Source organism: Melospiza melodia, chromosome 18 (genome assembly GCF_035770615.1).
Source record: "Melospiza melodia melodia isolate bMelMel2 chromosome 18, bMelMel2.pri, whole genome shotgun sequence".
Lineage (NCBI taxonomy): Eukaryota > Metazoa > Chordata > Aves > Passeriformes > Passerellidae > Melospiza > Melospiza melodia.
The window spans coordinates 753,206-780,752 of NC_086211.1; the positions used below are offsets into that span (position 1 = coordinate 753,206).

Here is a 27,547-nt window from a genome sequence, read left to right on the forward strand (position 1 = left end):
GAAGATATTACGCGTGGCAGTAAACACCTTCAATCACTGCCCGCTCTGCCTCCATGCACACAGGCGGCCGGTCCGGCACTGCGGCTCCGCAGCCTTGCTGCGCCCCCGGCGTGCCCAGAGCCTGCCTGGAGCGGCTGGAAAGGGCTTTGGGCTCTGCCCTCAAGGCCCTGCTTTAGCTTTTGGTCAGCCACGATCAAAACCAATTGCTGGGGAAGTTGGAGATGGTCATTGTAGGTCCTTTCCAACTGCACTATTCCACTCCATTCTGCCCCGTGTTCAGCGCTGCCAGCCCTTTCACTGCTTTGCTTTTAAATATTGCCCTAAGATGGGGGTGCATCTCTCCTTTGACTGTTTTTAACACACGCTATCAGCAACTACGGCAATTAAGAGGCTTAATTAGCATCTGAATCAGCCTTCTCGAACAACCCCCTTTTCAACAGTAGCAAATAAGGGCGAAGGAGTTGAAATTCTCCCTGTGAGGGTGGGCAGGCCCTGGCACAGGTGCCCAGAGCTGCTGTGGCTGCCCCTGGACCCCTGGAAGTGCCCAAGGCCAGGTTGGATGGGGCTTGGACCGGCCTGGGAGGATGGAAGCTGTCCCTGCCCCTGGAATGATTTGAGCTTTAAGGTCCATTCCACCCAAAAGCATTCTGTGGTTCTGTGAAGGGAGCGCAGCCCTGGCTGAGGCTGTTTGCGGAGCTCCCAGGAGGATTTCACTCCAGCAGAGCTCCTGTGCTGGGTTTCCCAGTGGCCTGTCCATTTCTCCCAGTAAGGACTGGGATGTGCAGACTCGGGGCAGCAGAGCCAGGGCGAGGCTGTTCAGGCACACACACTGCGCACCAGATGTTCCCCTTCTGCGGGAGGAGTGAATGAGAGCCCTGCTGGCCCCAGAGCGGCCCCGGGGACCCTGTGGGACTCTGCCACTTCTGTCAGAAGGTTAAATAAGATTTCAATTGAGTGACACATCACCGCGGACCAACTGCTTCCAAACTGCCTGCACTTAGACGGGCTCTGCTCCAGTGGGAGAGTTCAGAGCCGAACCTCCGTCTGCTCACGCGCTCCCTGCAGCCCAGCCTGGCCTCCCTCCTCCCTGCCGGCCACGCTGCGCCGCTCTCGGTGCCTCTGCAGGGTCACTGTGACCTACTCAGCCAAGGAACTTGCCAAACTGGACAATTTTATTGTTTTTCTCATGGATCTCCCAGCCATTCGGGAATCACACCCCATCCGCACGCGGCCGCAGCCGCTCCCGCAGCACCACGGTCGCGCGTTGCCCCTCGGCTGTGCCCAGCCAGTCATCTCTGACTGCGTGTGTACCAACTGCAGGGAAGTAATTCGTTTGCTTGCAACATTAGAGGTGAATTAAGCGCTGGATACTTGCTACCAGTCACTGGAGTAATTCTGCTCCTGAGTCCTTTCATGGGAGGGAAGGGAGGGAAGGGAGGGAAGGAAGGGAAGGAAATAAGCCCTTTCGAGACCACAGAAAATTGCAAAAGGATGTTTCTTCCAACCCGACATGACAAAATTGAATTCCAAGCTATTTAATGCATGCACGAAACGCCATAGAGGAACCCAGCCCGAGCACTCCATCCAGCACGACAGGGAAGGGGGTTCGGAACACAAGCATCGCTCCGGCACTAGCTCAGTGCTTCCAGCTGCGGCCTTCCAGGCGATTCCACCGAAAGGTAATACCGGGTAAGGGTTCTCACGGACAGGGCTATCGCCAGCATTTCCATGGACACACAGCTATGGGAACACTGCGGTTATGATCACACGAACGATGGAGACCTCGGGAAGCCGCTGTCCCGGGGGCTGGAGCCCGCTCAGTCTGTGGGACACCAGGGCCGGGGTCCCAGCGCGGCCCCGTCCCCTCCCCTCGGGGGTCCCGCTCCCACTGCAGGTGCAGCGGCCCGGCCCGGCCAGTGGCATTTCAGGAGTGAAAAACCAGCCCCACGGGCAGGGGCACGGGGAGCCTCCGGGTTTGTCCTTAAAAACGGGGTTTCACAGGTTACACCGTCACGAGGGTGATGCCATGCAGCCTGCCCACGGCCCAGCCCGCCTCAGACCGGCGTGGTTCGTCTGTTGGCCGGGTTGTTGTGCAAAGACTCCTTGAACTCTTTGGGGATGGAGTTGTGGACCTGTAAAAAACCGTGGTCCCGCTCCGAGTTGAGCAGCGTCCCCATGGTGACCTTGGAGGGATCCCTGGAGAGGGTGAACATGGAGATGTCGGTGGAGGGGATGGTGCTGAACCCTTTGCTGATGGGCGACATGTCCCGGGAGCGGGGCTCGGTGGAGCGGGAGCTGGACCGCCGGCGGAAGCGGTACCTGTAGGGCGGCAGGCGGGTGAAGGCCGACCTCTTGAGCAGCTCCGAGTGCGACCTGGCGCGGATCTGGCGGTGCTTCTCGATGTACATGTGCACGGCGATCACGCCCACCATCTCGGCGATGATGAAGGACAGCGCCCCGAAGTAGAAGGACCAGCCGTAGGAGTAGCTCTTCTTGGAGTCGCTCTGCCCCGGGTCCCCCGCGTTGGCCGAGATGTACACTATGATCCCGATGATGTTGCTGAGACCTGCGGGGGGGACAAGTGGGGCAGGTGCTCACCTGAGTGGCAGGAGCGGATGGGGGAGACGTGTCCCCGTGGGGCACCAACCCTCTGCCAGCACACTGGGACCAAACCCCCTTGCAGACCGCTACTGGTCTCCCAGGACACCCTTATATTCCCTTACACAATTATTCCTTACACATTCCCTTGTCCCTCCTCCCAGGAAGGAGGAACAACCACAGTTTTCTCCAGAAAAGGGACATTTCAGGAGCTGGTTGTGCTCTGCTTTGCAGAGCAGGGAATGCAGGAGCCTGGCTGGTGTCATGCAGCAGCACAGCCAGCCTGAGGGGTAGAGGGGGATCCCCCCAGCATGAAGCCAGGTCACCATGGCCCTGGGAGAACAGGGAAGCTGGAATGGCTCTTCCTTTTCCGTTTCTGGTGGAGTCCTGAGGCTTTGTCTGGGGCAGGGGCAGCCTGTGTTCCACCAGCAGCCAGCAGGGCTGTGCTGCAGGCTGGGGAGAGGCTGGTGCATTCCCAGATTTACTTAATGAATCAATTATGTTCTCTCTGCTGTTTTCTCATCTGCATCAGCAGCTCCTGCCAGCCAAGGAGGAAGAGTCATTTGTCTTTTTGTGGGGAGAAGAAAAACACAAAATAGAGCGGTTCCTCGAGACAAAGACATTGTCACGCGATAATCAGGGGAAGCGGTGGGGAACAGCACAGAGAAATGAGTAATCCAGCAGGAACAGCCTCTCCAGAGAGTGGTTTCCATGTGGCAGCCCTTCTGCCTGGTGCTGCTGCTGGCACAGTGCCCACTGACTGTCCAGGATGGAGGGCAGAGCCCCAGTCCTGTCCCAGGGTCTGGTGACCCCAGGGGATGGCTGCACTTGGGGAGCCCCTCCTGGGCTGTGCCCCCACATGGGCTCTGCTTGAGGCAGGGCAGGGGACACTTGAAGCCCTGTCTGGCACAGGGACCATGGCCAGAGACCCCTGACAACCTTTCCCTTCTGTGGGGATTTTCCACAGGGCTGGAACAGCTCTCAAACCTCAGAACCTCTCAGTGCTGACAGCCTGGGAGGACCCACACCCCGCCCATATGTCCCCCCTGTGTCCCCCAGGCTGGAGGGGCCCCGGGGCAGCTCCTACCTGCAGAGACGAAGAAGATGCCAGCGCTGAGGATGACGTTGTGTTTGCTCTTGTAGAACTCGCTGGCGGCCACGCACAGGCCCCCAAAGAACAGCAGCCCCACGCTGAGGATGGGGAAGATGCTGGATGCCCTCACTGCACCTGTGGGACAGGGACAGGGGCAGCATCAGCCCCCAGCACCCCCTGAACCTGCACCAGGGAAGGGTCTGTGCAAGGGCACCCTTTGTGCTGCCAGGATGGATGGGGAGACACAGCCCTGGTCCTCACTAGGCATCCTCTGCTTGTCATGGACCTCTGGAGTGGTTTGGGTTGGAAAGGACCCTGACACCATCCAGTGCCAGCCCTGCCATGGCAGGGACACCTTCCACTATCCCAGCTTGATCCAAGCCCCACCCAGCCTGGCCTTGGGCACCACCAGGGATCCAGGGGCAGCCTCAGCTGCTCTGGGCACCTGTGCCAGGGCCTGCCCACCTCCAAGGGAAGGATTCCGTCTGTATATCTCACCTGGATTTCCCCTCTTTCAGCGGAAGGCATGGGCAGTCCCAAGGCTGGGTGAGGGTGGGCCTGCAGCCAAGGGACACTGTGCCCTCAGGGTGAGCAGGTGCCAGGCACTGTGACACAAATGACACCCTGGCATGCAGAGCCACACGTGTGTGCCAGACTGCTGAGGGCTCAGCCCAGGCTCTGCATTCCCAAACAACAACAGGGGCAGCTCAGGGTGTGCAGCAGCCCTGGGCACCCCCTGAGCTGCTGGGGCTGGAGGAGTCCTGGGAGAAGGGCCCTGTGCCCATGGCCTCATGCTCAGCCCTCTGACTGACCCAGCTGCTGCTCACCCAGCTGTTGCTCTGCACTCTCAGATTTCCACATCTCTGCTCACCCAGTGGAGAGGAGAGTGAGTTTAATGAAATGGCTTTGCAGTTTTAGTAGATTAGTGCTGAAGTTCTCCCACCCCCTCTCACATTTGAAGTAAAAAGTCTATTTTAAAGCCCCCAGGAGTGGAATTTTAATGGAGCTTCTCTGTATTTCTCTGCTTTAATAACGGCCCTATCTGAGGGATGAGAGCCCAAGCCAAGGCACAGTGTATTTTTGGTGCAGCAGGTAGTGATCTGCTGCATTCATTACTCTCTACTGTCACTTTGGAAGCTGATCCATGTAGGGAAGTGGATTGGGCTGGGCTTTAAGCTCCCTTCCAAGCTGGGCCATTCTGGGATGGTGTGGGAAGGCCTGTGGTCCTGCCCCGGAGCTTGGCTGGCCCCTGGGACAGGAAACGTGCCAGTTCAGCTCCCTCTGTGTCCCTGTGCTTGGCTGCCAGGGCAGAGCACCTGGAGCTGCTCCTCTGCTCTCCCAGTGAGCCCAGCCTGGCTGGGGGCTCGGGGAGCAGGGACACCAGCAGGGACAGGGACAGGGGTCCCTGTGGGGCTGCACCTCGGACCTGTGGGGTCCCGGTCCCCTGTGGGGGCACCAGGGCACTCGGGCTGTGCAGCCACTGCTGGGACTGGCTGCAGGGACAGCGAGTGCCAGCCCAGCGTGCCAGGAGCCCATGGCACTGAGGCATGGCAGTGCCAGGCTCGGGGAGCCAGAGGGTCCCTGAGGCTGCACGGGGAGCCTGGGGGCTGTGACCCTGCTGGGTGACACCGGGGCACAGGGAGGGGTGCCCTGCAGGGCCCAGGGGATGTGAGCACAGGGGAGCACTCACGGAGCAGGTACTCGGCCGTGTCTTGCTCGTAGTCTGCATCCTCGGGGAAGTGGTCGATTTTCTTGCACACTCCTCGGAAGGTTCCTGGGGAGACACAAGGCAGGGAATGCTCAGTTCTGCGGGCCAGGGTGGGCAGCAGCCCAGGGGCCTTCATGTTCTAAATGGGCACTGAGGCCCAGCGTGGGACTGCCCTGGAGCAGCCAGGGGCCGGGAGGGGTGGCAGGAGCTGCAGCACCTCCCCGCAAGAAGGGCAGCCCCCCAGCATCCTGGCTCTGGAGCACGGGCTCGGGTCACGCAGGCTCTGTGCCCTCTGCCATGGCACCAGGGACCAGGGCTCCAGACAGCACCAGCCAGCCCTCAGGGGGTCCTGCACGCTCCAGGCTGTGCTGGGGGAGCTGAGCAGCACGACAGGCATCAGTCAGAGGCTGGAGATGAAGCTCTGGGGGAGGCAGGCTGTCATCCAGAGGGAGACACAGCAAAGGAGGGAGAATCGCCTGCTGCCGTTGCTTTGGGAACTGTGGGAGAAGGGGATGCACTGGGCACGGCGAGGACACCAGCTCACGGCAGAGCCCCCAGCCTCCTCCTCCTCCTCGCAGCTCTGGGTTCCACCCACCTTGTCCCAGTAGCCAGAGCCCCAGGGCTCTGCCCCACGGGTCCCTCTGCTCTGCAGCCGCCAGGCAGGGCCAGAGCGGGGCTGCAGCAGTGAGGGATGGATGGAGCAGGCACGGGCAGAGCAGCACCCCCGGCTGCCCAGGCAGGGGCAGCCCCGGCCCCACAGCATCCGCTCACACTCTGACATTCGTCTCCTTTACTCCCTCTGTTCACCAACTGATGCCCGTCGTCATGGCAATGCCGAGCCACCTGACACACAACTCCAGCCTGCAAGCGCACACCACAACAAGGCTGCAATCCCAAAAATCCCCTCTGACCTCCGAGGGGCTCCCCAGGGAGGGAATCCTGCCCTGGGAGCTGCGGCGGCCGCAGCCTCACCCAACTGCAGCCCAAACTCTCCGTGTGATGGCCTCACCTCAATCCAGGGAATCCCCTCCAGCTGGGAAACCTCCCAGGGCTTTTTGTCTCTACCAGCAATGGGACTGCGGGGTGCCTGCAGGCTGTCCCTGTCCTTGTCCCTGCCCGGCGGCCCAGGCTCCGCAGAGAGCCCTGCCTCGGGATGGGTGACACGGGCTTTCATTTGGCAGCGATGAGCTCGTTCGGCACACTCAGAGGCCGCGGGTTCCCTTCCCTTCCCTTCCCTTCCCTTCCCTTCCCTTCCCTTCCCTTCCCTTCCCTTCCCTTCCCTTCCCTTCCCTTCCCTTCCCTTCCCTTCCCTTCCCTTCCCTTCCCTTCCCTTCCCTTCCCTTCCCTTCCCTTCCCTTCCCTTCCCTTCCCTTCCCTTCCCTTCCCGGGCAGGGTCTGCACTCTCCCTACCCCGAACGGGCTCTGTGCTCTCCCTGCTCCGCGGTACCGCCGAGCTCCCGCCCCGCCCTGATCGGCACATGCAGAGGCAATTAATTGATTTGATCTCAGGTTGTTTTCCTCTCGGAGCCCCTTCCCCCAGGGCGGGCTGTGAGGGTGGAAATACAGCCAAGAATATCGATCCCAGCCCGACGAGCCGGGAGGCTAAAGAGCTCCAGTTATGGTGTTAAAATCTCATTACTTTTCATTCTGGTGGAACCATTTTTCCAGGGACCGTTCTGGGTGCTACTGGGGTGTGCAAAGGAAGACTCAGGCTGAGGAGGATGAGCTGAGACCGCTCTCAAATGAGAACAAAATTCCTCGCTCCCCTCGTGGTGGCTCAGCCAGGAGCCAAGGTCACATTCCAGCCCTCAGCTCTCTGCTCCTGCTGATAAATCCAAGTGAGTTATCTCCCAAGTTGTGGTTTCCAGTAATGGCCTTCTGAAGGCACTGTGTTACACCGAATCCATCTGAGGGAATGGCGGGTCATTATGGTCTAAGTTCTCTGAAAATTAATAGTTTGGAGAACCAGAGGTCGGAGCTGAGCTGGGGAGTGCTGGGGTAGGAAGGAGCCTGCTGCACAATCCCAGAGATGCTCAGGCTCTGCACTCCCTGAGTAACAAGAGCAAGATACCTAAATATCTCCGAGGAATTAAAACTTCAGGGCTCATCTTTTTTTACCTCCCACCCACCTCCCAGATGCTTGGAGAGATGGAGAGAAATTCATCCATATTCCTTCCCTTCCCCAGCTCCAGGCTCTGCAAGGCATCCTGGGGCTCTTTGCACAAGGTCCCCGGTGTGAGATTGCAGAGCTCCGGGGTTCTGGGTCTGTGCTAGCCACGGCCAGCAGCCAGGGGCCACTGCACAGGGCCCAGTGGGTGCCACCAAGCAGCTCCTGCGGCCCTGGGATGGCTGTGGGGGGGTCTCAGCCACCCCCCAGAACATTGTTTGCCTCCTGCATCACCACATTTTCAACACAGCCTCAGTTCAAAGGCACACAGCAGCTTAGAAGAGCAGCAGAGAAGGCTGGTGGGGTGGCTACAGCCCTTGATCTGCAGCACTGAGTAAATCCCCTGGAGCTGCTGCTGGAGCTGAGGACAGGGGCTGCTCTCCAGCAGGCAAGGGAAGCCCTGGGGAGCCAGGGGAGCTGTCCCTGCCATCCCACCAGCTCTGTGACTCCCCAGACCGTTCCTGCACCTGCTGGCCCCGAGCCCAGGAGAGCGGCCGAGGGAAAGCAGAGGCCGAAAGCCCCCAGCCCTGCTGGTGCCGGGATGGGTGCTGGGCCCCTCAACACCTGGCAGTGGGAGGAATCCTCCTCCTCCTCGGCAGAGCTGAGCTGTCCCGCAGCACATCCCGGCGGCCAGCAGCCCCACAGCAGCTCCCCCGGCGGCTCCGTCTGCCTTTCACACCCTCTCCCCCTCGCTGCGGTGGTGGCTTGTGCCTGAGCAGAGGCACCTACACAGATACGCCTGTTCCGAAGGACACTTTTCCCTGGCTTTATGTATTAAAAAAAACCCCCACCAGTGGAAAAAACCCAAGTCAGATGGAAGGAGAGCAGGAGCGAGGAGGCAGCAGGGGTGGCTGCGCCGTGGCCGCGGTGGCCGAGCAGAGCCCGGTGTGAGCACACACCCGAGCACACCTGGGGACAGAGGGACAGAGCCCCGGCACCCCCAGGGCTGGCAGGGTGTGGGGAGCAGGAGATGCCCGGGATGGGCATCCCCAGGGGGACACGGCGAGCGCAGCTTGGCACTCACTCACACCTCGGGTGGGCCGGGAGCTCCTGCCAGCGCCAGCCCGCGCGGTGCCAGCGATCGGCGCGTGGCACAGGGACTTCACTCCCTCAGCGGTGTTAAACGGGAAAAAAGGGGGGAAAAAAATCTACATTTTGACAGTGACTCATCATCTCCCATTCTGGAATCTGTGGGGTTGGTGCAACCTACACAAGGCAGTTCAGAAAAGCAAAACAATTCTGAATAATAGAGGAGGAAAAAAAAGTTTGCAGCTGATGGGTAATTTCCAGCCCTTTGCTCTGAGGGTTTTCTCATTTTTCCTCATTAGAAAAGTAATCAGGTAACACTCTGGAGCTGCTTCCAGGGGCTCCCCCCACGCTCTCCTGAGCTTCCTTCCTCCCTGCATCCTCCCAGCCTTCCTCCCTCTGTCCTTCCACATTGCTGGAGGTCATGGCAGGAAAACACCAGGCTCCTGGGAGGATGCAGGGATGGGGTAGGAAAGTGCAGGGGCTCTGGGTGCCCCTTCTCTGCTGCTCCCCCATGGCTGGGATGGGGCAGGAAGGTGCAGGGGCTCTGGGTGTCCTTTCTCTGCTGTGCCCTCCATGGCACGTGGCAATGGGCAGCAGATGCCAACTCCGGGAGCACTCAGATCATGCTGGGGAGGAGAGCACTCATCAGCATGTCTAAGGAAATCATTTAATGTTTTATCTTTAACAGTGGATAAACATTGATTTTTATTTTAAAAGGTAATTGACATTCCTACGAGAGCGCAATGAGCGCTGGAGCAGCCGGAATTGGCGTAAATAAGCCGTGTGCTAGAAATTAATGAGCTTCACTGATTGAGTTTATCTGTTTAAATTAATACAATTCTGGCAATTATATAAAAAACATAATGATCTTTGGTTTGTTTGTCTGCTTGGAGTCATGGATGGTAGGAAATGGGGCAGGGCAGGAGGCCTGGCCCAGCTGAGCCCAGAGCCTGGGGCACCAGGACCTCCCCTGACCCTCCAGGATCCTGCTCTCCCTCTCTAATGAACATTTTAGATTTCCTTGGGTTAACTGCTGAGCCCCTGGGAAGGGTTTGTTGCCTTCCAGCCTCCTCTCTGGCTGAAGGGAACAGGGGTGGCCAGCTCAGCTCTGGGAGGTTGCTGGATCCCACGTCCTTGTCCAGCAGGGTGTGGGGAAGGGGTCTGTCCTGCAGGGTGGGGGCTCTGTGCCCATTTGGCAAAGGGCGCTTGGGCTCATCCCCCTCCTCCCCTTTCCACCCCTCCAAGAGCTGGAAGAAGCTCCCAGCCCAACCCTGGCATGAGTGGCAGGTCTTTAGGGTCTCTTCCAACCCAAACCATTCCATGATCCCATTATCCAGCTGGATAATTAACAGACAGATCCAGACACTCTCATTTGTAGGAGTCAGTTTGACCCTCGAGTTTCACGTCCAGAGCACTGGGGACAAAACCTGCCCAGATGGGACCGGGGGGAAAACCAAGAGTCCAGAGGGTAAAACCTGGGATCCTCTGGTGAAACAAGCTGCCAGAATCCAGCCAAAGAGAATCTGTGGCTGTGGGTGCCCGGGTGTCTGCTCCCACCCCGAGCACAGGCCGGATCATCCCCGGGCTGCTGAGGCACCTATTTATACCAGGGACAAGAGAAGCTGCATTATGATGGGGAGCTGGAGGTTTCACTTCACCGGTATTAAAATGTCCTCTGAATTTCTAAAAACCTATAAATGACAATTTCATAGCTGTGAAGCGTGGCATCCAGCACAGGGGAGTGCTATTTTCGACTCCGTGTTGACAGCTGAAGGGGAATGGATCACAGAATTAAAAACTAGTTGCTGCTCAAGTCCAAGCAATCATGGCTTGATGATGCTCCTTATGGGCACACAGAGGCAAGTCCGAGGCACCAGCACAGACTCCTGGTGCTTTGAGAGGTCCATTCACAGAGCAGAAAACAATTATAAGCCAAATCACTTAGGAGAATGGATTTGAGCATAAAAGCACAACTGTGTACAGAGAATGATTTAAGAGCGTTTTGCCCGAAAACTCATCACCATGACAGGAGCTTGCATTGGTTTAGAAACTGCCTGGCTAATAAGCAAACAGCTATAAAAATAAAAACAGGCCCAACAAAGAGAAGAAAGGAGATATTCATAACTCTGAATATAAATCAGCAACTCGGAATTGTAGAGCGCCGATAAAGGCTGGAAGAAGCAGCGGAAAAGCACCAGAACGTCCTTCCCCAGTGCATTGGATGAGCAGCAGCACAGAAAGGAGCAGTGCCACCGCCCGCCACCAAACAACGCAGCAGCAGCCTTAGTCACAGGCCCCAGAAATGTTAAATAACTGATCATGGCATTTTCACACAGCACACCCTCATCCTGGGCCGGGAGGACGCAGTGCCAGCCCTGGGGAGTGCGGGAAGGGAGGGGAAGGGAAGGGAAGGGAAGGGAAGGGAAGGGAAGGGAAGGGAAGGGAAGGGAAGGGAAGGGAAGGGAAGGGAAGGGAAGGGAAGGGAAGGGAAGGGAAGGGAAGGGAAGGGAAGGGAAGGGAAGGGAAGGGAAGGGAAGGGCTGAGAGGCTGCTCTGCCCACCCTGCAGCTCTGCCGCTGCTCCAGGGCATGGGCTGGCACTGGTGGCACAAGCAGGGACTCAGAACAAGGGGACAGCCACTGGCACAGAGTAACACAGCCACTGGTCACACTGGCTTTGGTGCAGCCAACAGCAGGGGCAGTGACAGTGACACAGAGCCCGGCAGGTGACTGTGACAGTGTGGGGGCCAGCAGGGACATCCTGGTGTGCTGGTGTGCAGCAGCCTGGAAAAACAGATTTATTCATGGAATCATCACAGGATTTATTCATGGAATCATCACAGGATTCCAGAGTAGCCTGGGCTAGAAGGGCCCTCAAAGCCCATCCAGTGCCACCTCTGCCATGGCAGGGACAGCTTCCACTGTCCCAGGCTGCTCCAAGCCCTGTCTGGGGCTCTGCCAGGGATCCAGGGGCAGCCACAGCTGCTCTGGGCACCTGTGCCAGGGCCTGCCCACCCTCAATATTCCCTGTTTCAAGGTGAAGCAGCTGCTTAAATCTGTGACCAGCACCACGGTCTGTTTGAAGGAGGCTGTTACTAACTGCATCCCATAAAGGGAGGGCTCTGGGCAGAGGCTCACCTATTTATACCAGGTGCCAGAGGAGCCCGGTGAGCAGTGAGCCCCTCCATGCCCTCAGCACTGCAGGCCCAGGGCTGCAAAAAGCAAATCATTCTGCAAAGGAGCCCCACAGTGCAGAATATCCAGGCTAAAAATATGTAAATGGCCATGAAAAGCACTGTCAGAGCTGCAGCGAGACGAGGCAGTCGCCAAAAGGCAATTTGGAATTTCTGAGCTCGCTGCACGAGGCATTAAAAAGGTCACTATTTCTGAAATAAGGATCTTTACAAATAAACACATTTGCCGAGGCCTCGGTGAGTCATGCCAGAGCGGAGCACAGAGCATTTCCACCCTAATGCTCCTGACAGGCCGGGAGCAGGGAGATCTTTTCATGTTTACAGTTCATCAATAGTTATTACAGCTGCACAGTCAATCTTTAAAGCACATTTAGCCTGGGAGGAGGCTCGGCAGGTTGTTTTCCCTGAAAAAGCAATATTAAATTTATCACGTTCTTCCTCTTTTATGGCATAGATTTGAAGGCAAGTATTTGAAGTTCAAATACACGACTGCCACTCCAGCACCTGCCTTTTCTAAAATATATCCATACTTGTGTCACATCTTCCCGGTATAAATATTTGAAGTCTTCAGCTGATGTGTTAAAAGGGCCTCGATCCATCACAGCCCATTTATTCCGGGGGATGCAGTGGGCACTGTGCTGTGCGGGAGGGAGGGAGGGATGGAGGGATGGCAGCCCCGGTCCCCGCTCCCCTCCGGCTCCCCGGCTCCCCGGCCCGGGTCCGGCCCGGCCCCGCCGCTCCGAGCGCCGCCAGCCCGGCCGGATTTAGCTCCGGGTGCCGGAGGCAGCGCCGCCTCCTCACCATCTGCGGGAGGGAAGCAGCCCCGGGGAGCGGCTCCAACGCCCCAGATGGGGAAAGCCATATTCAGGAGTAGCACCATCGTTCCACTCCTGGCTTTTTTGGGAGAACAAGGAGGAACTCTCCTGCAGACGGAGCATCAGGAGAGAACTTTGCTGGTGAACCAGTGAGCGACGCCAGCCTCGTCTTCCCCATCCACGAAACAAAAGCTGCCCTTCTGAGCTGCCCAGAGACCCAGAGCCACTCCCGGGGCATTCCACACTCCCCCTGCCCTGTTTGGGAACACCTTGACACTGCTGCACTGGCAGCAGGCCCCTGCCTGGGTGGGGAGGGTGCATCTCATCCCTCACACAGCACTTTGGGATTTCACAGCACCAAAATCCCCCAGCACACGGCAGCCAGCTGCTCCAGGCCCTGAGACACTGCAGGGTACACTGCAGGGCCCTGAGACACTGCAGGGTACACCGCAGGGCCCTAAGACACTGCAGGGCCCTGAGACACTGCATGGTACACTGCAGGGCCCTGAGACACTGCAGGGTACACTCCAGCCCCCTGAGACACTGCAGGGCCCTGAGACACTGCATGGTACACTGCAGGGCCCTGAGACACTGCATGGTACACTGCAGGGCCCTGAGACACTGCAGGATACACTGCAGGGCCCTGAGACACTGCAGGATACACTGCAGGGCCCTGAGACACTGCAGGATACACTGCAGGGCCCTGAGACACTGCAGGATAGACTCCAGGGCCCTGAGACACTGCAGGGTACACTGCAGGGCCCTAAGACACTGCAGGGTACACCGCAGGGCCCTGAGACACTGCAGGGCCCTGAGACACTGCATGGTACACTGCAGGGCCCTGAGACACTGCAGGGTACACTGCAGGGCCCTGAGACACTGCAGGGTACACTGCAGGGCCCTGAAGCACTGCCCTGCCTCAGGGACTCCTCTGTCTGAGGCTGTGGTGTCCCTGCCCTCACTGCGCCCTCCAGCCCAGGGAGCAGGACCCCACTCCTGGCTACAGAGCTGCTTCACTCAGGTCAGAGCTGGGCAAGCTGCTCCTGGTCCCTGAGCCACTCTCACCATCACCTTGGCAATTAAATAGTCCCACCTAACCCAGCTTCCCAAACCTCAAAGCACAAAATCTGTTGCTAGAAAACATCGGAGCTTTTAAACAGCCCCAAGTCCGCCTGGCCCTGCCATTGCAAACCCCAAACAAGCCCAGCTCCCCAAGGCTCTGCCCTTCAGGAGCCAACGAGAGCTCTGAGGGAAGAGCAGAAAGACGTGAAAGCCCCGAGACGGTGGCAGCAGAGAGCTTCAGCTCTCCCCCACGGCTTTCCATCCTCCTCCTCTGCTCTGAATCACAGAGAGCCCATCCCAGGTGCTGCTCTGCCATCAAGGACAGAGGGAGTTCCACCGGGGCCTGGCACTTACCTGGGGCTGTCCCTGTGGCTGTACTGCCCTGTTTTCAGCTCTGGATGGTGCCCAGGGTCCGTGGCATTGCCCTCAGCACACATCCCTGCAGGGAGGGCTGTGCCTGCAGCAGCCTTTGATGGCTCCGTCCCAGGTGCAGCCCAGCAGCTCCCCTGAGGGCTCCCACCTGCTCTGGGGTGATGCTCCAGCAGCTGAGGCTACGGGCTGGAAGGACAATGGATGGATGGAGAGCAGCCCCGAGGAAAGCTGGAGAGGGACTGTGGACAAGGGCAGGGAATGACAGGACAAGGGGGAATGGTTTCACACAGGCAAAGGGGAGGCTTAGATTGGATATATGGAAGGAATCCTGCCCTGGGAGGGTGGGCAGGCCCTGGCACAGGTGCCCAGAGCAGCTGTGGCTGCCCCTGGATCCCTGGCAGTGCCCCAGGCCAGGCTGGATGGAGCTTGGAGCAGCCTGGGACAGTGGAAGGTGTCCCTGCCCATAGCACTGAATACCTTGAAGGTCCCTTCCAACCCAAACCATTCCACAGTGCGGTGATTCTACTCTCCCAATTTACAGACGGGTAGGGCAGCACTGCGGAGATGCAGATCACGAGCATCTGCTCGCTCTGGGTGCTCAGCTGGAGCCGGGGATGTCACAGCCCTGGCACAGGCTCTGCGCGGGAGGTGCCGCTGCTGTCACCCCCGGCCCGCCCCTGCCTGCCTGCCTGGGGCGTTCTGCTTCTCTGCCTGGGGGGAGACTTCCCCTCGTCCCTAAAGGGACATCTGCTCAAACTGACGTGGCAAGAGGTTTCTAAAGAGTGTCTGAGCTGGTGTGCCCTGAGCAGCCCCTGAGCTGTTCCTCAGCCCCTCAGGGAGCGGCACGGACGGTGCCACGCACGGCACCGGCGCGGGATGGCCGGGAGCTCCGGGAGAGCCCCTGGACGGCAGCTCCCTCACGGCCGATGTCCCGCAGCTCCCGCAGGCTGCAGGGGCACAGGGGCCATCCCGCACAGGGGCCATCCCGTCCCCGCAGTCCCCAGGCCGGGTCCCCAGGGCAGGGCCGAGCGCGGTGCGGGCAGACGGGGCTCGGGGGGAGGAGGAGGAGGAGGAGGAGGAGGAGGAGGAGGAGGAGGAGGAGGAGCGGCTGTCTCGCACCTCGGCCACGCTGAGCGGGGCTGGCAGCAGCCACACGGGCCCGGCTGCGGGCACGGGCTGGGCTCCCGGAGCTGCTGCAGGCTCAGGGACAGAATGAATTGGGGCAGTCCGGGCAATAGACAGGGTATCTCCAATGTCACCGGACGCAGCTGTTTCCAACACGCCTCCCCAGCCCCGCCGCCCCTCTCCCGCAGCCGGGGGACAGAAGCGGCAGCCCCGGCTGAGCTCACACCCCGCCGCAGCTCTGCTGCTTCCCATGCAAGGCGCGATCGCTGTGATGCTCCAGCCTCTCTCGCTGGAGAGGAGGCCGGAGACTGACGCACAGAGAACACGCTCATCCCTGGCTGGAGCGCTGAGGAGCGACAGGAGATTCTCCCAGCAGAGGAGAAGGAGCCGCGGGAGGCTCGCAGCCCCCGGAGCAGCCGGGCAGGCAGGGCTCCAGCCCGTGCCCATCTGAAGCGGTGCCAGCCCAGCCCAGCCCAGCCCAGCCGTGGCACAGCTGCCGCACCGCGATGTGCCGAGGCAGGCTGCTCAGGCAGATGGAGGCCCGGGCATCCCGGCAGCAGTGAGTGTCCCCGCTGGCCGGACACAGCCGGGCTGGCGGCTGCCGCAGGTCACGGCGTGCCTCGGAGGGTGACAGCGGCCCGGGAAGGCGCGGCCCCTCGCAGCGCTCGGTGCTGGCGCTGTGCGAGGCACTGGGGATGCTGAGGTGTCACACACGGCTGCGGGGAGCTGGTGTTTAACACCGGCTGAGCATCGCCGGCCTGGCCTGCAGGTTCCTGCTCCGTGTCAGGAGGGAGCCCAGCCTCTCCAGGGGGATGGAGGTGCCATCTCTGGCACCAGGCAAGTTCAGGACACGAGCTGCTTGCAGCACAAGCCAAGGCTGATTTTAGTTACTTACATCAGGCACACCTCAAAAGGACCGTTGCTTGTTCGTAGTCTTTTTGGGGTGCTCTCCCCTCCCCTTGTGACTCCAGGCACAAACTGAGATTAAAGGTATAACTAGGGGACAATGACCAAAACACCAGTGAAATTGGAAATGTGATCATTTGAGAGGCAGGAACGCAAATGTCACCTTCAAACACCACCTTTGTCACTGCTCACTACAGTCCCACAGGATGTATGACCAGTGCCACCATCCCCATGAGTGCCCAGTGTCCCCATGAGATCCCAGTGTCCCCAGAAGGGCTGGGGGGGTCACACATCCCCCCTTGTCCCTGTCCCCGCCCCGGGGCTCCTGCACACCTCAATTCTCCTCCTTCAGCACACCCCACTTGGCAAACAGCAAACACAGAGCCCCAGGGAGGGTGACAGGATGGCACCAGGGAGTGACCTGCCCCCAAACCTGCCCACTGCCCCTCCTGCCACCCTGGCATTGCCACAGGACCGTGTGATTAAACAGCACCATTCCCAGGGACCTGGAACAGGAACAGCTCAGCCTCCCTCTGCTGCCCAGCAGCACGAGATTTGTCTCTTCATTGTGGTGTCAGGAGATAAGAAGCAAGCAATATCGGAGAAAATCATCACACTCTATCAGCAGGCACCATCCCTCCTGCTGCCAACCCTGGTGTGCTCAGCACCCGCAGGGAGTGGGGGATTCCTGCCATGTTCAGGCTGAGCAAAGCCCAGGGGTGCTGGCACATCCAAAAGGGACCAAGAGCCTGCTGCAAGAGGATCCCCCACTTATCCTCTGGAAAGGGATCACAGCACCTCAGAACGCCCGAATTGTTTGGAAGGGACCGAAAGGCTCAGGCCAGCTCTGAGCCCGCAGCGTCCCCTGGCCTGGCCTGTCCGTCCCGCAGCCCCTTCCATAGCTGGGCAGGAGAAGGCTGGGAAACGGCAGCAGTGTGCAATGAGAGCGTTCCCCAGCAGCCCCGGGTGTTCCCAGGGCTGTGTCGCAGGTCCCGGGGAGGGATGCAGCCCCTGCCCCTCCCCGCACAGCCCAGCAGCCTCTCCCGCCGCAGGGCTGTCAGCACACACACCCCAGGCACAGGGACAGCCACCCGCTGTCACCCGGCGCTGTCATTCCTTATCACAGCGTGTCTTCTTAATCAGAGCCCTCATCTGGAGCTGCTGCACTCCCCAGCGAGCCGCGGCTCCTCACAGCCCCGTGGGACCGAGCAGAGCAAGCAGCTCCTCACCCCGAGGAGAGCTTCCCAAACCTCGGGAGCGGAGCCCATCACCACAGCAAAGCCAGCCGGGAGCGCTCAGGAGAGACCCCCGCCCCTCCACGCCGAGCACCGAGCCGCAATGCATCCAGCAGCTTCAGGGGAAACCCCTCCCAGGGGCACTCCAGGGGCTGAAGCGGCCTGGAGGCGCTGGAAAGCCGGAACCCTTCTGGGAAGGGAGCGGGCAGCGGGCAGGACCCCTCCCCACCTCCCTGCGGGCACTCTGCAGGCGTCCATGCCACACCTTCCCCCTTGGGCCGCCCCGGCCCCGCACTGCCGGCACTGCTGTTAATGGCAGCGGATGCCGGCAGCTGCTCCCTCACCTGGCTGCAGGTGGGGCAGGGAGGGGCCCCTCGGGCAGGATCCCCCACGCCTACGGATTAGTGCATTTATATCAATTGAAGGCCGTTTGTGATTTTCCCGAAAAAGGACGTTACTGTAGTTATGAAGTGCACAGTGTTCATTAAAAATCCATGGTGAAACCCATGTGAACAGGAAGCAGGAGAGGCGAGGAGCACTGAGCAAGATTAATGCTCGGCTGCCTCACCTCAGCCCATCCCAGAGAGCAGAGCATGGCAGGTGTGCACACCTGGCTGTCCCAGAGAGCAGAGCATGGCACGTGTGCACACCTGGCCAGTTCATCCCAGAGAGCAGAGCATGGCACGTGTGCACACCTGGCTGTCCCAGAGAGCAGAGCATGGCAGGTGTGCACACCTGGCCAGTTCATCCCAGAGAGCAGAGCATGGCAGGTGTGCACACCTGGCCTGTCCCCTGAGCAGTGCCCGGGGCTGTGCCAGGGGCACGGGATGGCATCACCCTGCAGACCAGCGGGGGCACTTCCCCGGAGCCGTGGGAGTAGAGCACTGCCAAATCCACCTGACTTCACCTCACAGAAGGCAAAACTCGTGCTGAGGGAAGGGATTCACCAAACGCCACACAGCTCTTGGCAGCAGAGTGGGGCATCACTCCCCGGCTGCTCCAGCAAACGTCATGGCTGGCACCTCCTGGGCAGTGCCCACCTCGCTGGGAGCCCGGGGACCCAGCATCCATCCTGGGGGCACCCTCTCCACAGCACAGCCCAACACGGCACAGCACAGCCCAGCACAGCCCAGCATAGCACAGCACAGCATGGCCCAGCACAGCCCAGCACAGCACAGCACAGCCCAGCACAGCACAGCACAGCCCAGCCCAGCACAGCCCAGCACAGCCCAGCACAGCACAGTACAGCACAGCCCAGCACAGCACAGCACAGCATGGCCCAGCACAGCCCAGCACAGCCCAGCACAGCACAGCACAGCCCAGCACAGCATAGCACAGCACAGCACGGCACAGCCCAGCACGGCCCAGACCAGCACAGCACGGCACAGCCCAGCACAGCACAGCACAGCACGGCACAGCCCAGCACAGCCCTGCACAGCACAGCACGGCACAGCACAGCCCAGCCCAGCCCAGCACAGCACAGCCCAGCCCAGCCCAGCCCAGCCCAGCACGGCTGCCCGCACCCCCAGAGCCCGGCTCGCAGCCCTCGGCAGCCAGCCCTAATTATTTACAGCCGGCGTGGAGCCAGTGACCTTGCATGGGAAAAAACCCACTTGAGCCTCATTCAAATTCTGCCTTGCACCTCTCTTACACGGGAACAGCTCCGGAGATGACAGGCTCTGCACCACGCCTATGCAGCAGTAAAATGCCCGTTTCTGAGCCGTTCGCAGCATTTTACTCATCACGTGCTGCTCGCAGGCAGCGAGGGAGCCGGCTCTTTCACCCGCCCCACGAGTCAGCATTTGTGCCCAGAAAACACCGCAGCAGCCCAGGAGGGTGAATTCTGCACCCCGTGCTCGAGGCAGAGCTGGTGGCAGCGAGCTGAGGCACAGCTCCTCCCCGGACACTCTCCAAGCAGCCCTGGAGCCACGGTGCCAGCTGGCAGGGGCACCAGCCCCTCTGTGCCCAGGAGAAGGATTCTTATGACTCGTGGCATCTGGCCATGTGCCACCAGAACATGGGGCTGGAGCAGCCGGAGGGTCCAGCCAGCCTCATTTCCATCTCCATTAGAGGACAGTAATTCACTTCTATCCGGTACATCCTCCACCAGGGCGAGGCTCGGGGATTCCCTAAACCCAGGGCTGTGCCTGGGTGCTGTTTGTGACCCCTCTCAGAGCCCCGTGTTTGGTGCTGTGTGACAGCAGTGCCAGGGCTGGGCTGCCCCTGCTCCAGCCTGTCCTGATGGAAAGTCTCACTGGGTTAAACTGCAGCCTGGTAATCCCACCAGGTAATCTCAGACAGGTAACTTCCTCTCCACCTTCATCCCACACCTCTCCTGAAGTGCCTCCATCACATCCTGAATTTCCATCACACAGGAAAACTCAACACGGCCCAGCCCTCAGGAAAAAATGAGCAAAATGAGCAAACAGCCCTTCCCAGCACCCCCAAACCTGCCTGGCTGCACAGAGAAGCCCTGGCCCCTCCATCCCTCGCTGGCAGTCCCCACCTGTGCTCCCCTGCCCCACACCTGCCATCCCTGGGCAGAGCTGTAGCTGGGGGCACTTGGGGAGCCATGCCAGGGGTGCTGGGCAGCGTAGTCAGCATGGTCAGTGTAGTCAGCATGGTCAGCGTGGTCAGTGTAGTCAGCATGGTCAACATGGTCAGCGTGGTCAGTGTGGTCAGCATGGTCAGTATTAGTCAGTGTGGTCAGTGTGGTCAGCATGGTCAGTGTGGTCAGTGTGGTCAGTATGGTCAGCGTGGTCAGTATGGTCAGTGTGGTCAGCATGGTCAGTATGGTCAGTGTGGTCAGCGTGGTCAGCATGGTCAATATGGTCAGCATGGTCAGCGTGGTCGGTATGGACAGCGTGGTCAGCGTGGTCAGTGTGGTCAGTATAGTCAGTGTGGTCAGCGTGGTCAGTGTGGTCAGTGTGGTCAGTATGATCAGCGTGGTCAGCATGGTCAGTCAGTGTGGTCAGTGTGGTCAGTATGGTCAGCGTGGTCAGTATAGTCAGTGTGGTCAGTGTGGTCGGTGTGGACAGCGTGGTCAGTATGATCAGCGTGGTCAGTGTGGTCAGTATGATCAGCGTGGTCAGTATAGTCAGCATGGTCAGCATGGTCAGTATGATCAGCGTGGTCAGCGTGGTCAGTATGATCAGCGTGGTCAGTATGGTCAGCGTGGTCAGTGTGGTCAATATGGTCAGCATGGTCAGCGTGGTCAGTATGATCAGCGTGGTCAGTGTGGTCAGTATGATCAGCGTGGTCAGCGTGGTCAGTATAGTCAGTGTGGTCAGCGTGGTCAGCGTGGTCAGTGTGGTCAGCGTGGTCAGCGTGGTCAGCGTGGTCAGCATGGTCAGTATAGTCAGTGTGGTCAGCGTGGTCAGCGTGGTCAGTGTGGTCAGCCTGGCCTGGCAGCCCCTCCACTCCATCAGCAGCACTGGCACTGAGCTGCATCAGGCACCACGTTGGGGTGGAGATGAGAATCTATCCCAGACACTGACCAGACAGGGGAACAGGATGAGCAGCTCCTTAAATACCTGCCCATAATGAGTAGTGAGAAAAAGTGCTCCATCACGGGTGATTGCAATCTCAGGGACATTTGCTTGGCGCTTTTAAAAATTAAAGATAATAACTTTCTAACAGAAACAATCTTGCTGTCACCTTGGGGAAATTCTCTGCTTGGCCTCACTCAGAGGGCTGAGAGGAGCTGGAGGCGGGGCAGGGCTCCCAGCCCAGTTTAATGCCTTCACTGTGACCCAGCTCAGCTCAGCGGAGCCAAAACCAGCCAGGACAGAACCAACAGGGAAAATGGAAACTCGGGAGCAAGGGCAGGAGCTTTCCTGCGCCTCAAACCCCTGCTGGAAAGGGGGAATTGAATTAAAAAATTAAAAATCAGGGACTTTGATATGGGAAGTAGCAGGCCACACACAAGTGGCTGATGGGAGGAGCTGATGGGATCAGTTAAAATAAATCTGCAGCTGAAAGGTCAAGGCACAACAAGGAGGAGCTCTGTCATTGTGTTGGAAGGAGCTCTCCTGACGTGTAAACCACGGCTGGATCACAACAGTGTAACTGTCAGTCATGGAGCAGAAGTGACACATGCTTATTTATTCATCAGATACTTCTGTTCTCTACTTGGAGACAAACAGGCTCCCGGGTTCTGGCAGGAGCTGGGGGATGCTGAGCAGTGACAGCAAAGTGTAAACATGGAACGGGGAGGACCAGAGAACTCCCTCCCAGGAGCATCCAGAGAATGGGCTGAGAAGGCTTCTGAAGATCTGAAATGGATTTTAATAAACCTTGGCATTCTGTTGAGTTTCTGGAAGAAGGGAGAAGCTGGTTTACTGCCAGGAGGGATGTGATGGGCAGTGGCAGGAGCTGTGTCCCCAGCATTGCCCATGGCTTAGCAGAGGAGGAGGCAAATGTCAAACAGCCTCCTGGAAAACAGATTTGTCAATCTTCATACATTTTTTCTGATATAGTTATAGATTCAGTTGATAAAGGAAATCAGTAACATAATACATTTAAGAGTTCCACAGGGTATTTGATTTGGCTCTCCTGAAAAAGTTAAAGACCTGCATTATGCAGAATCAACAGTGCTTTATTACCTGGGCTGGGAGCTCCCAGAGACAGTCCCTCCATCCAAGGGATGTTCCTGCACAGGGTTGCCTGTTACAAGGACAGAGCTGAGCTATGGCAACGTCTTCATTCGGAGCATTGAATAAAACATGAAATAATTGGGAGTAAACCAGGGAAATGGCAGAGAAAAGAGAGATGGGAATATTGAGGGATGAGGGAGGTGAGCCAGGCAGATTTGGGCAGCTCGGTACCTTGGGCCCGTTCAGCCATGGCCATCTCCATACAGCCAGCTCCAAGGGCTGGGAGTGAGGAACCAGGAGAGCCAGTTCCAGTTTGGGGCTGGAGATGCTGCCCAGTCCCACCAGATGGGCTGAGGGGTCCCACCCTTCTGGGGACTCCCTGTGAGGGGCTCAGTGACCTCAGCGTGCAGCCAGACTCACAGCAGGCAGAACAGGGACACACAGCCCACAGGAGACCCAGGTACCAGAGATCATTTCTTGTGTTCAGGGGGAGTTGGAGGAGCTCTCGGGCTCTCCAGTGGAACCCCTGGCCCAGGGACACGGCTCATCACCCGGGGGTGCAGCCTCCAGGAGTGACCGTGCACCAGCACTGAGCTGCAGGTCAGGTGCAGGAAGGACTGGGCAGGGAGGGTCCCGAGGGCTGTGGGGTCAGCTGGTGGCACCTGCAGTGTTGTGTGTAAATCCAGACAGGATCGTCCCAAAGGACCAGCCCTGAAAGCTCCCCAAGGAGGAACTGCTGGCTGGCAAAGGCTGCGCTGGAGCTGCTCTGGGGGACACTGAGGGGCCAGGGTGGGCCCGAGGGGGACAGCCCAGCTGAAGGACAGCTCTGGGACATGAGATGTCTGTGTCCCCTGCCAAACACCCCACAAACCAGCCCAGAGGAATGCAGGGTGCTGAGCATCCTCTGTGAGGGAGGCAGGCAGAGCAATGCTTGGCCTCCTCCAGAAATGACAGAGCACTTTATTCTGATGAGGGAAATGAAGGAGGAAAGGAAAAGTACCACATCGCCTTAAAATATGGTATTTTGAGCAGCCTTGGCCAAATCCTCCTGCTCCTTCTGCCTGTTTCAGATCCGCATGATGCCATGGAGCCAGTCCCAATCTACACCACGCAGCAGGGAGGACACGGAGCCTCCCTGCATTTAATGATGCTGCATTTAATGATGCTGAATTTAATTAAGTTTGATGAAAACCAAAGTTCTGTTACTTTCTTGAAAACACCACTAGCCTGAGCAGCTATTTCTCAACTTCAGCTCTCTGCCCAAAGTGCCATGAGCTCCCCTTCCTTCTGAACCGACACGGTGGGCACACAGGACAGCAGGTGACACTGGGACAGCCACGGGGGACACACACGGACCAGCCCAGTCACACCTGAGCTGGACACACGCGGGGACACCTGCCGAGCGTCCGCACCTTGTCAAAGCAATAACCAGGATCCAAAGGCTGCCATTCCGAGCAGGCTGTCACGGCCCAGCAGGCTGGGAACACCTGCCTGGCTCCAGCGACTGAGTCAAGCGCTAATTTGTGTTTCCCCGTGTGGGTGGCTCTCCATGGGTCTGCGGCGGCTCCATTCAGGATTTATCCGCTCTCGCCGAAGGGCTTGTGACGCTCACGTGGTGGGGGCTCCCACGCAGGCGCTGCGCCGGGGCCGCCGGGGATGCTCGGAGCCGCGGGGATGCTCGCTCGGAGCCCCGGGAATGCTCGGAGCCCCGGGAATGCTCGGAGCCCCGGGAATGCTCGGAGCTGCAGGGGATGCTCGGAGCCCCGGGAATGCTCGCTCGGAGCCGTCGCTCCCGTCGGGCCGAGCCGCGGCGACTCCAGCGCGACTCCTGCCCCGCACACGCGTCCGGCCCCCACCGACGGCGGAAAGTTCAGAGCTGAGGCGGCTCCCGAGGGGCAGGGGGCTCTGCTCGGTGCTAAAAGCATTTGTGCCCCGCAGGAGAAGCGGCCCCTGCGGCAGAGCCGGTCCCGGGCCGGGGATGGAGCCGCTGTCCCCGCTCCGAGCGCACAGAGAGCAGCGAGGCCCTGCAGCGGCAATCGCACCGCGTGTAACGGGTCCGGGCTTTGCCCCCGGCCCTCCCCCGGCTGCGGGGCCGCTCGGCCCCCGCCCCAGCACGCTCCTTCCCCGCCCCGGCTCCTGAGCCCTGCGCAGCTCGCCCGGGGAAGTTTTCCCTTGCCAGCCCCGCGCTGGTTCACAGCCTGCGAGGCGCCTTCCCCTGCAGGATTCGGGAAGGTGACAGGCGGCCCCAGCACGTCCCCCAGCACCATCCCAGCCCCACATCCTCCCCAGCACAGCCGGGACCCTCCGTGTCCCTGTCCCTGTCCCCGCAGCCCCGCTGCCACCCGCACGGGGCTGACGGAGCCCGTGCCCCGCACCAGGCCCGGGGGTGCCGCGGGTACGGGCGAGCCCCGCACGGCTCCTCTCCCACTCCCGCAGCTCTGAGAGCCCCGGCAGGGGCAGGATGTGGAACAGGGAGTGCTGAGCCCACGGCGAGCCCCTGCCCTGTCGCTCCCAGCCCCGTGCCCAGGCTCAGGGCGCAGGGCTGGCATCCAGCTCTGAGCTCTGCCACGGCACTGCCAAACCCTTTCCCGAGTGAGCTGTGCCCAGGGCAGCGGGGTCTCTCTGGCTCCTTCCAAAGCAGTGATTGATCACAGTGAGGGAAACATAAAGCATTGGCTGGAAAAAGAAATACATGTAGCAAACCAAAGAATTTTGGATATTACTCATGCCGCCAGCGATCCCATCTTTCACATCCCTGGCTGCTGCCTCCTTGGCTCCCTCAGCCCAAGAGGGGAGACAGATTATCTCAAATTATTTATTATGGAATTAGAGCATGATCCAAACCCTCCTTGAATCAATAAGCAAGCTCTGACTGACTTCACCGGGTTCAGGACCGAGCACCAGGCACAGACAGGGTATTTCTGCATCCGTGACTCACCGAGAACTTTCCAACGTGGAGGAGCCGCTCAGCGCCTGCCCCTGGCGCTGGACGGGTCGCTCCGGGCCCGGGGCGCTCTGACACGGCCAGGGCCCATCAGGGCAGCGGGGCAGGTTCTCCTGAGCACGCAGGACACCCGCTGCTGCCCTCGCTGCCAAAGTTAGGGCCCAGGGCGATGCCACCGGCCGCGCATCGCTGCGCAGGTACCGGCACCTGGCTCTGTTCGAGCTCATCTTTAACCACAGCCCGTGGGTGCTCAGAGACGCCTCGAGCAGCAGCTCTGGGGCAAAACTGCCCCGAACCGTGGCCTGTGCTGCAGGAGGGCGGCAGCTGCTGGGGCCTGGCCAGGCAGGCGCTGCTGCGGGAGGGGAGCAGCGGGGCCGGGCGGGCAGAGCTCGGCCGTGGGGCAGCCGTGCCGGGGCAGCCCCGCCGTGGGGACGAGCGGCGCTGGGGCAGCAGCAGCGCTGGGGCGGCACAGCCCCCCCTGCCCGGCTGTGCGCTCACAGGGAAGGGGCTGGCGCTGGAGCCGGGGCTCGGTGATGGAAGCGCCGGGCGCGGTGCGTTCCCCCCGTGACAGGAACGCGGGGCCGGCCGAGCCTCGGAGAGGGGCAGCAGCCGCGGGCCTGTCGCTCCCGCATTCCCGATCAGGAGAGGGACCTGTGGCCCCTCAGCCCGGAGCTGGCCGGGAGGACACGGCGCGTCTGCCGCCGGCGCTGCCCGGCACGGGGGGAGCCGCAGCCCCGCTCCCCCGGCCCCGCGCCCCGCCAGGAGCGGCCCCCCGAGCTCCCAGCTCGGGGCCAGAGCCCGGGGAGGGGTGCGGGAGGCGGCAGCGGGAGCGGCGGGGCCGCCGGGCCGGGGGATGCTCGGAGGGGCCAGGGATGCGCCGCTCGCCCGCCGGGGGCCCGGATCTGGGGAGGGGGGTCCCGCGGTGCAACCCTTCCCCCGAAGTTTGGGGGCCGCGGGGGTCGGTACCTTCCAGGCAGCACGTCCTCCAGAGCCCCGAGTGGGTCATCACCTCCTCGTTCTTGCGGCTCGTGTCGTTGTCGCTCATGGACTTAGTCCTGCACACGCCGCGCGAGTAGAGCCAGTAGTCGGTGCCCACGGCGATGGTCATCAGGCTGAAGGCTGCGAAGGCTCCCACCGTGGTGACGAGCATCTGGACGCCTCTGTCACACATCCTCATGCTGCTTCATCCTCCGGCGGCGGCTCGCAGGGGAAGGGCCGGCGCCGCCGCCCGCCGCCCGCCGCCTCATGCCCCCGCGGGCGGCGGAGAGCCGGGCCCCCGCGGCGGCGCGGAGCGGGGCGGCCCGGCCCCGGGGAGCGCGGCTCGCATGGCCCGAGCGCGGAGCGCGGCAGCCCAGCCCGGCGGAGCGGCTCCGCCGTGCGCTCCCGCCGCCTCTCCCGGCGCCTCCCCCGCGCCGCCCGGCCAAGGCAGCGGCGGGGGGCGGCGGGGGCGGGACCCGCGGGGGGCTGCGCCGCCGGGACACCGCCCCCCGCCCGCTCCCGCGGCACCGGGGACGGCACCGCACGGGAAATCCAGCCCGGGTGCCGGGACTGGGCGGGGACCGCGACCGTGGCTGCCCCGGGAAGCCCACCCCGGGTGCTGGGGTCGGGACTGCCCCGGGAACCACCCCCCCCCACCTCGGGGTGCTGGGGTCGGGACTGCCCCGGGGGAACGGGAGAGGGACCCGACAACCAAACCCGGACTGGGCAGGGGGATCCCGCCGCTGGGCGCCGGGACTGAGCGGGGACCGGGGGACCGAGACCGCCCCGGGGACCACCGGGGCTCTGGGACCGGCCCGGGACTGTCCCGGGACGCGGAAATCCCCTACAAGTGGCAGTGCCGCCCCAGGGACGGTCACCCACCCGCGCCAGCCCCCGGCACGGGGCCGCTCGGTTCCCTGGGTCCCCCCAGCTCTGTCTGCTCGGTGCCCGAGCTGCTGCACCGGTACCGGGCACCGCTGGCACCGCGACAAGGGGCTGGGGGCACACACGCACACAGCGGCCCCAGGGAGGGCGCAGCACCTGCCCACGCTGGCACGGAGCTGTCCCTGCCCCGGCAGCCCGGCGTTCATCCCCTGCGCAGGAGCTGCTTCAGCCTGAACATCCCCCGTACCCACAAGCCACTCCTGCGCCATTGCCAGCAGTTACCCCCCTGCCCTCGCCCTCTCCGCTGTCTCCTCAGCTCCCTGGAACATCCCTCAGCCGGATGGATGAGCCCATGACTCATGCGACCTTTCCAACAAGCCCTAGAACACACTTACCTCTGGAATTCAGGCTCCTGAGAGGGCCGCGGTGAGACGGGAAAGCGGCTGATTTACACGGTGCCGAGTGCCTCCCCAGCCCTCATCTGCATGCACTCACATGGAAATACTAGTTATTTACTCCAAAAAGGCAAACAGAGAATTATGAAGGCGCTGAGAAATTAAGAATGCGGAAATTAAGCAGCTCCTCACCCTGCAATCAGGGCTGGTTGCGCTCCCCAGGCAGGGCGCGCTGATTGCGGCCCCGCCGCCTCCCGCCCCAGCTCGCCCGGGCTCCCGGCTCCGGATCGCCCTGCTTCATTCCCCGCTTCCCCACGGCCCCGTGCCTGCTTCCCAGGCAGGCTGGAGGCGGCGCAGCTCTGCCCAGGCTCTGGGCACACAGCTCCTGCTTCCCAGCGCTTCCATCTGGAGAGGCAGAGCTGGGAGCTGGGAGGAGACACAGCCCTCT

The 27,547-nt window shown here is 60.8% G+C and overlaps 1 protein-coding gene across 2 annotated transcripts; it reads right to left on the minus strand.

Moving 5' to 3' along the window:
- Positions 1 to 1,150: 1,150 nt before the first annotated feature.
- Positions 1,151 to 27,419, minus strand: CACNG3 (calcium voltage-gated channel auxiliary subunit gamma 3). 2 transcript variants are annotated; one of them, XM_063171598.1, is made up of 6 exons: positions 27,292 to 27,419; positions 27,100 to 27,185; positions 25,808 to 26,001; positions 5,382 to 5,465; positions 3,686 to 3,826; positions 1,151 to 2,566 (listed from the first exon to the last, which is right to left on the minus strand). In XM_063171598.1, the coding sequence occupies exons 3-6, from the start codon at positions 25,989 to 25,991 to the stop codon at positions 2,055 to 2,057; spliced, it is 921 nt and encodes a 306-aa protein (XP_063027668.1). In that variant the 5' UTR covers positions 25,992 to 26,001; positions 27,100 to 27,185; positions 27,292 to 27,419; the 3' UTR covers positions 1,151 to 2,054. The 2 variants fall into 2 exon arrangements, with proteins under 2 accessions (XP_063027668.1, XP_063027667.1); XM_063171597.1 differs by lacking the exons at positions 27,100 to 27,185; positions 27,292 to 27,419 and having other exon boundaries at positions 25,808 to 26,088.
- Between the last annotated feature and the right edge of the window lie 128 nt (positions 27,420 to 27,547).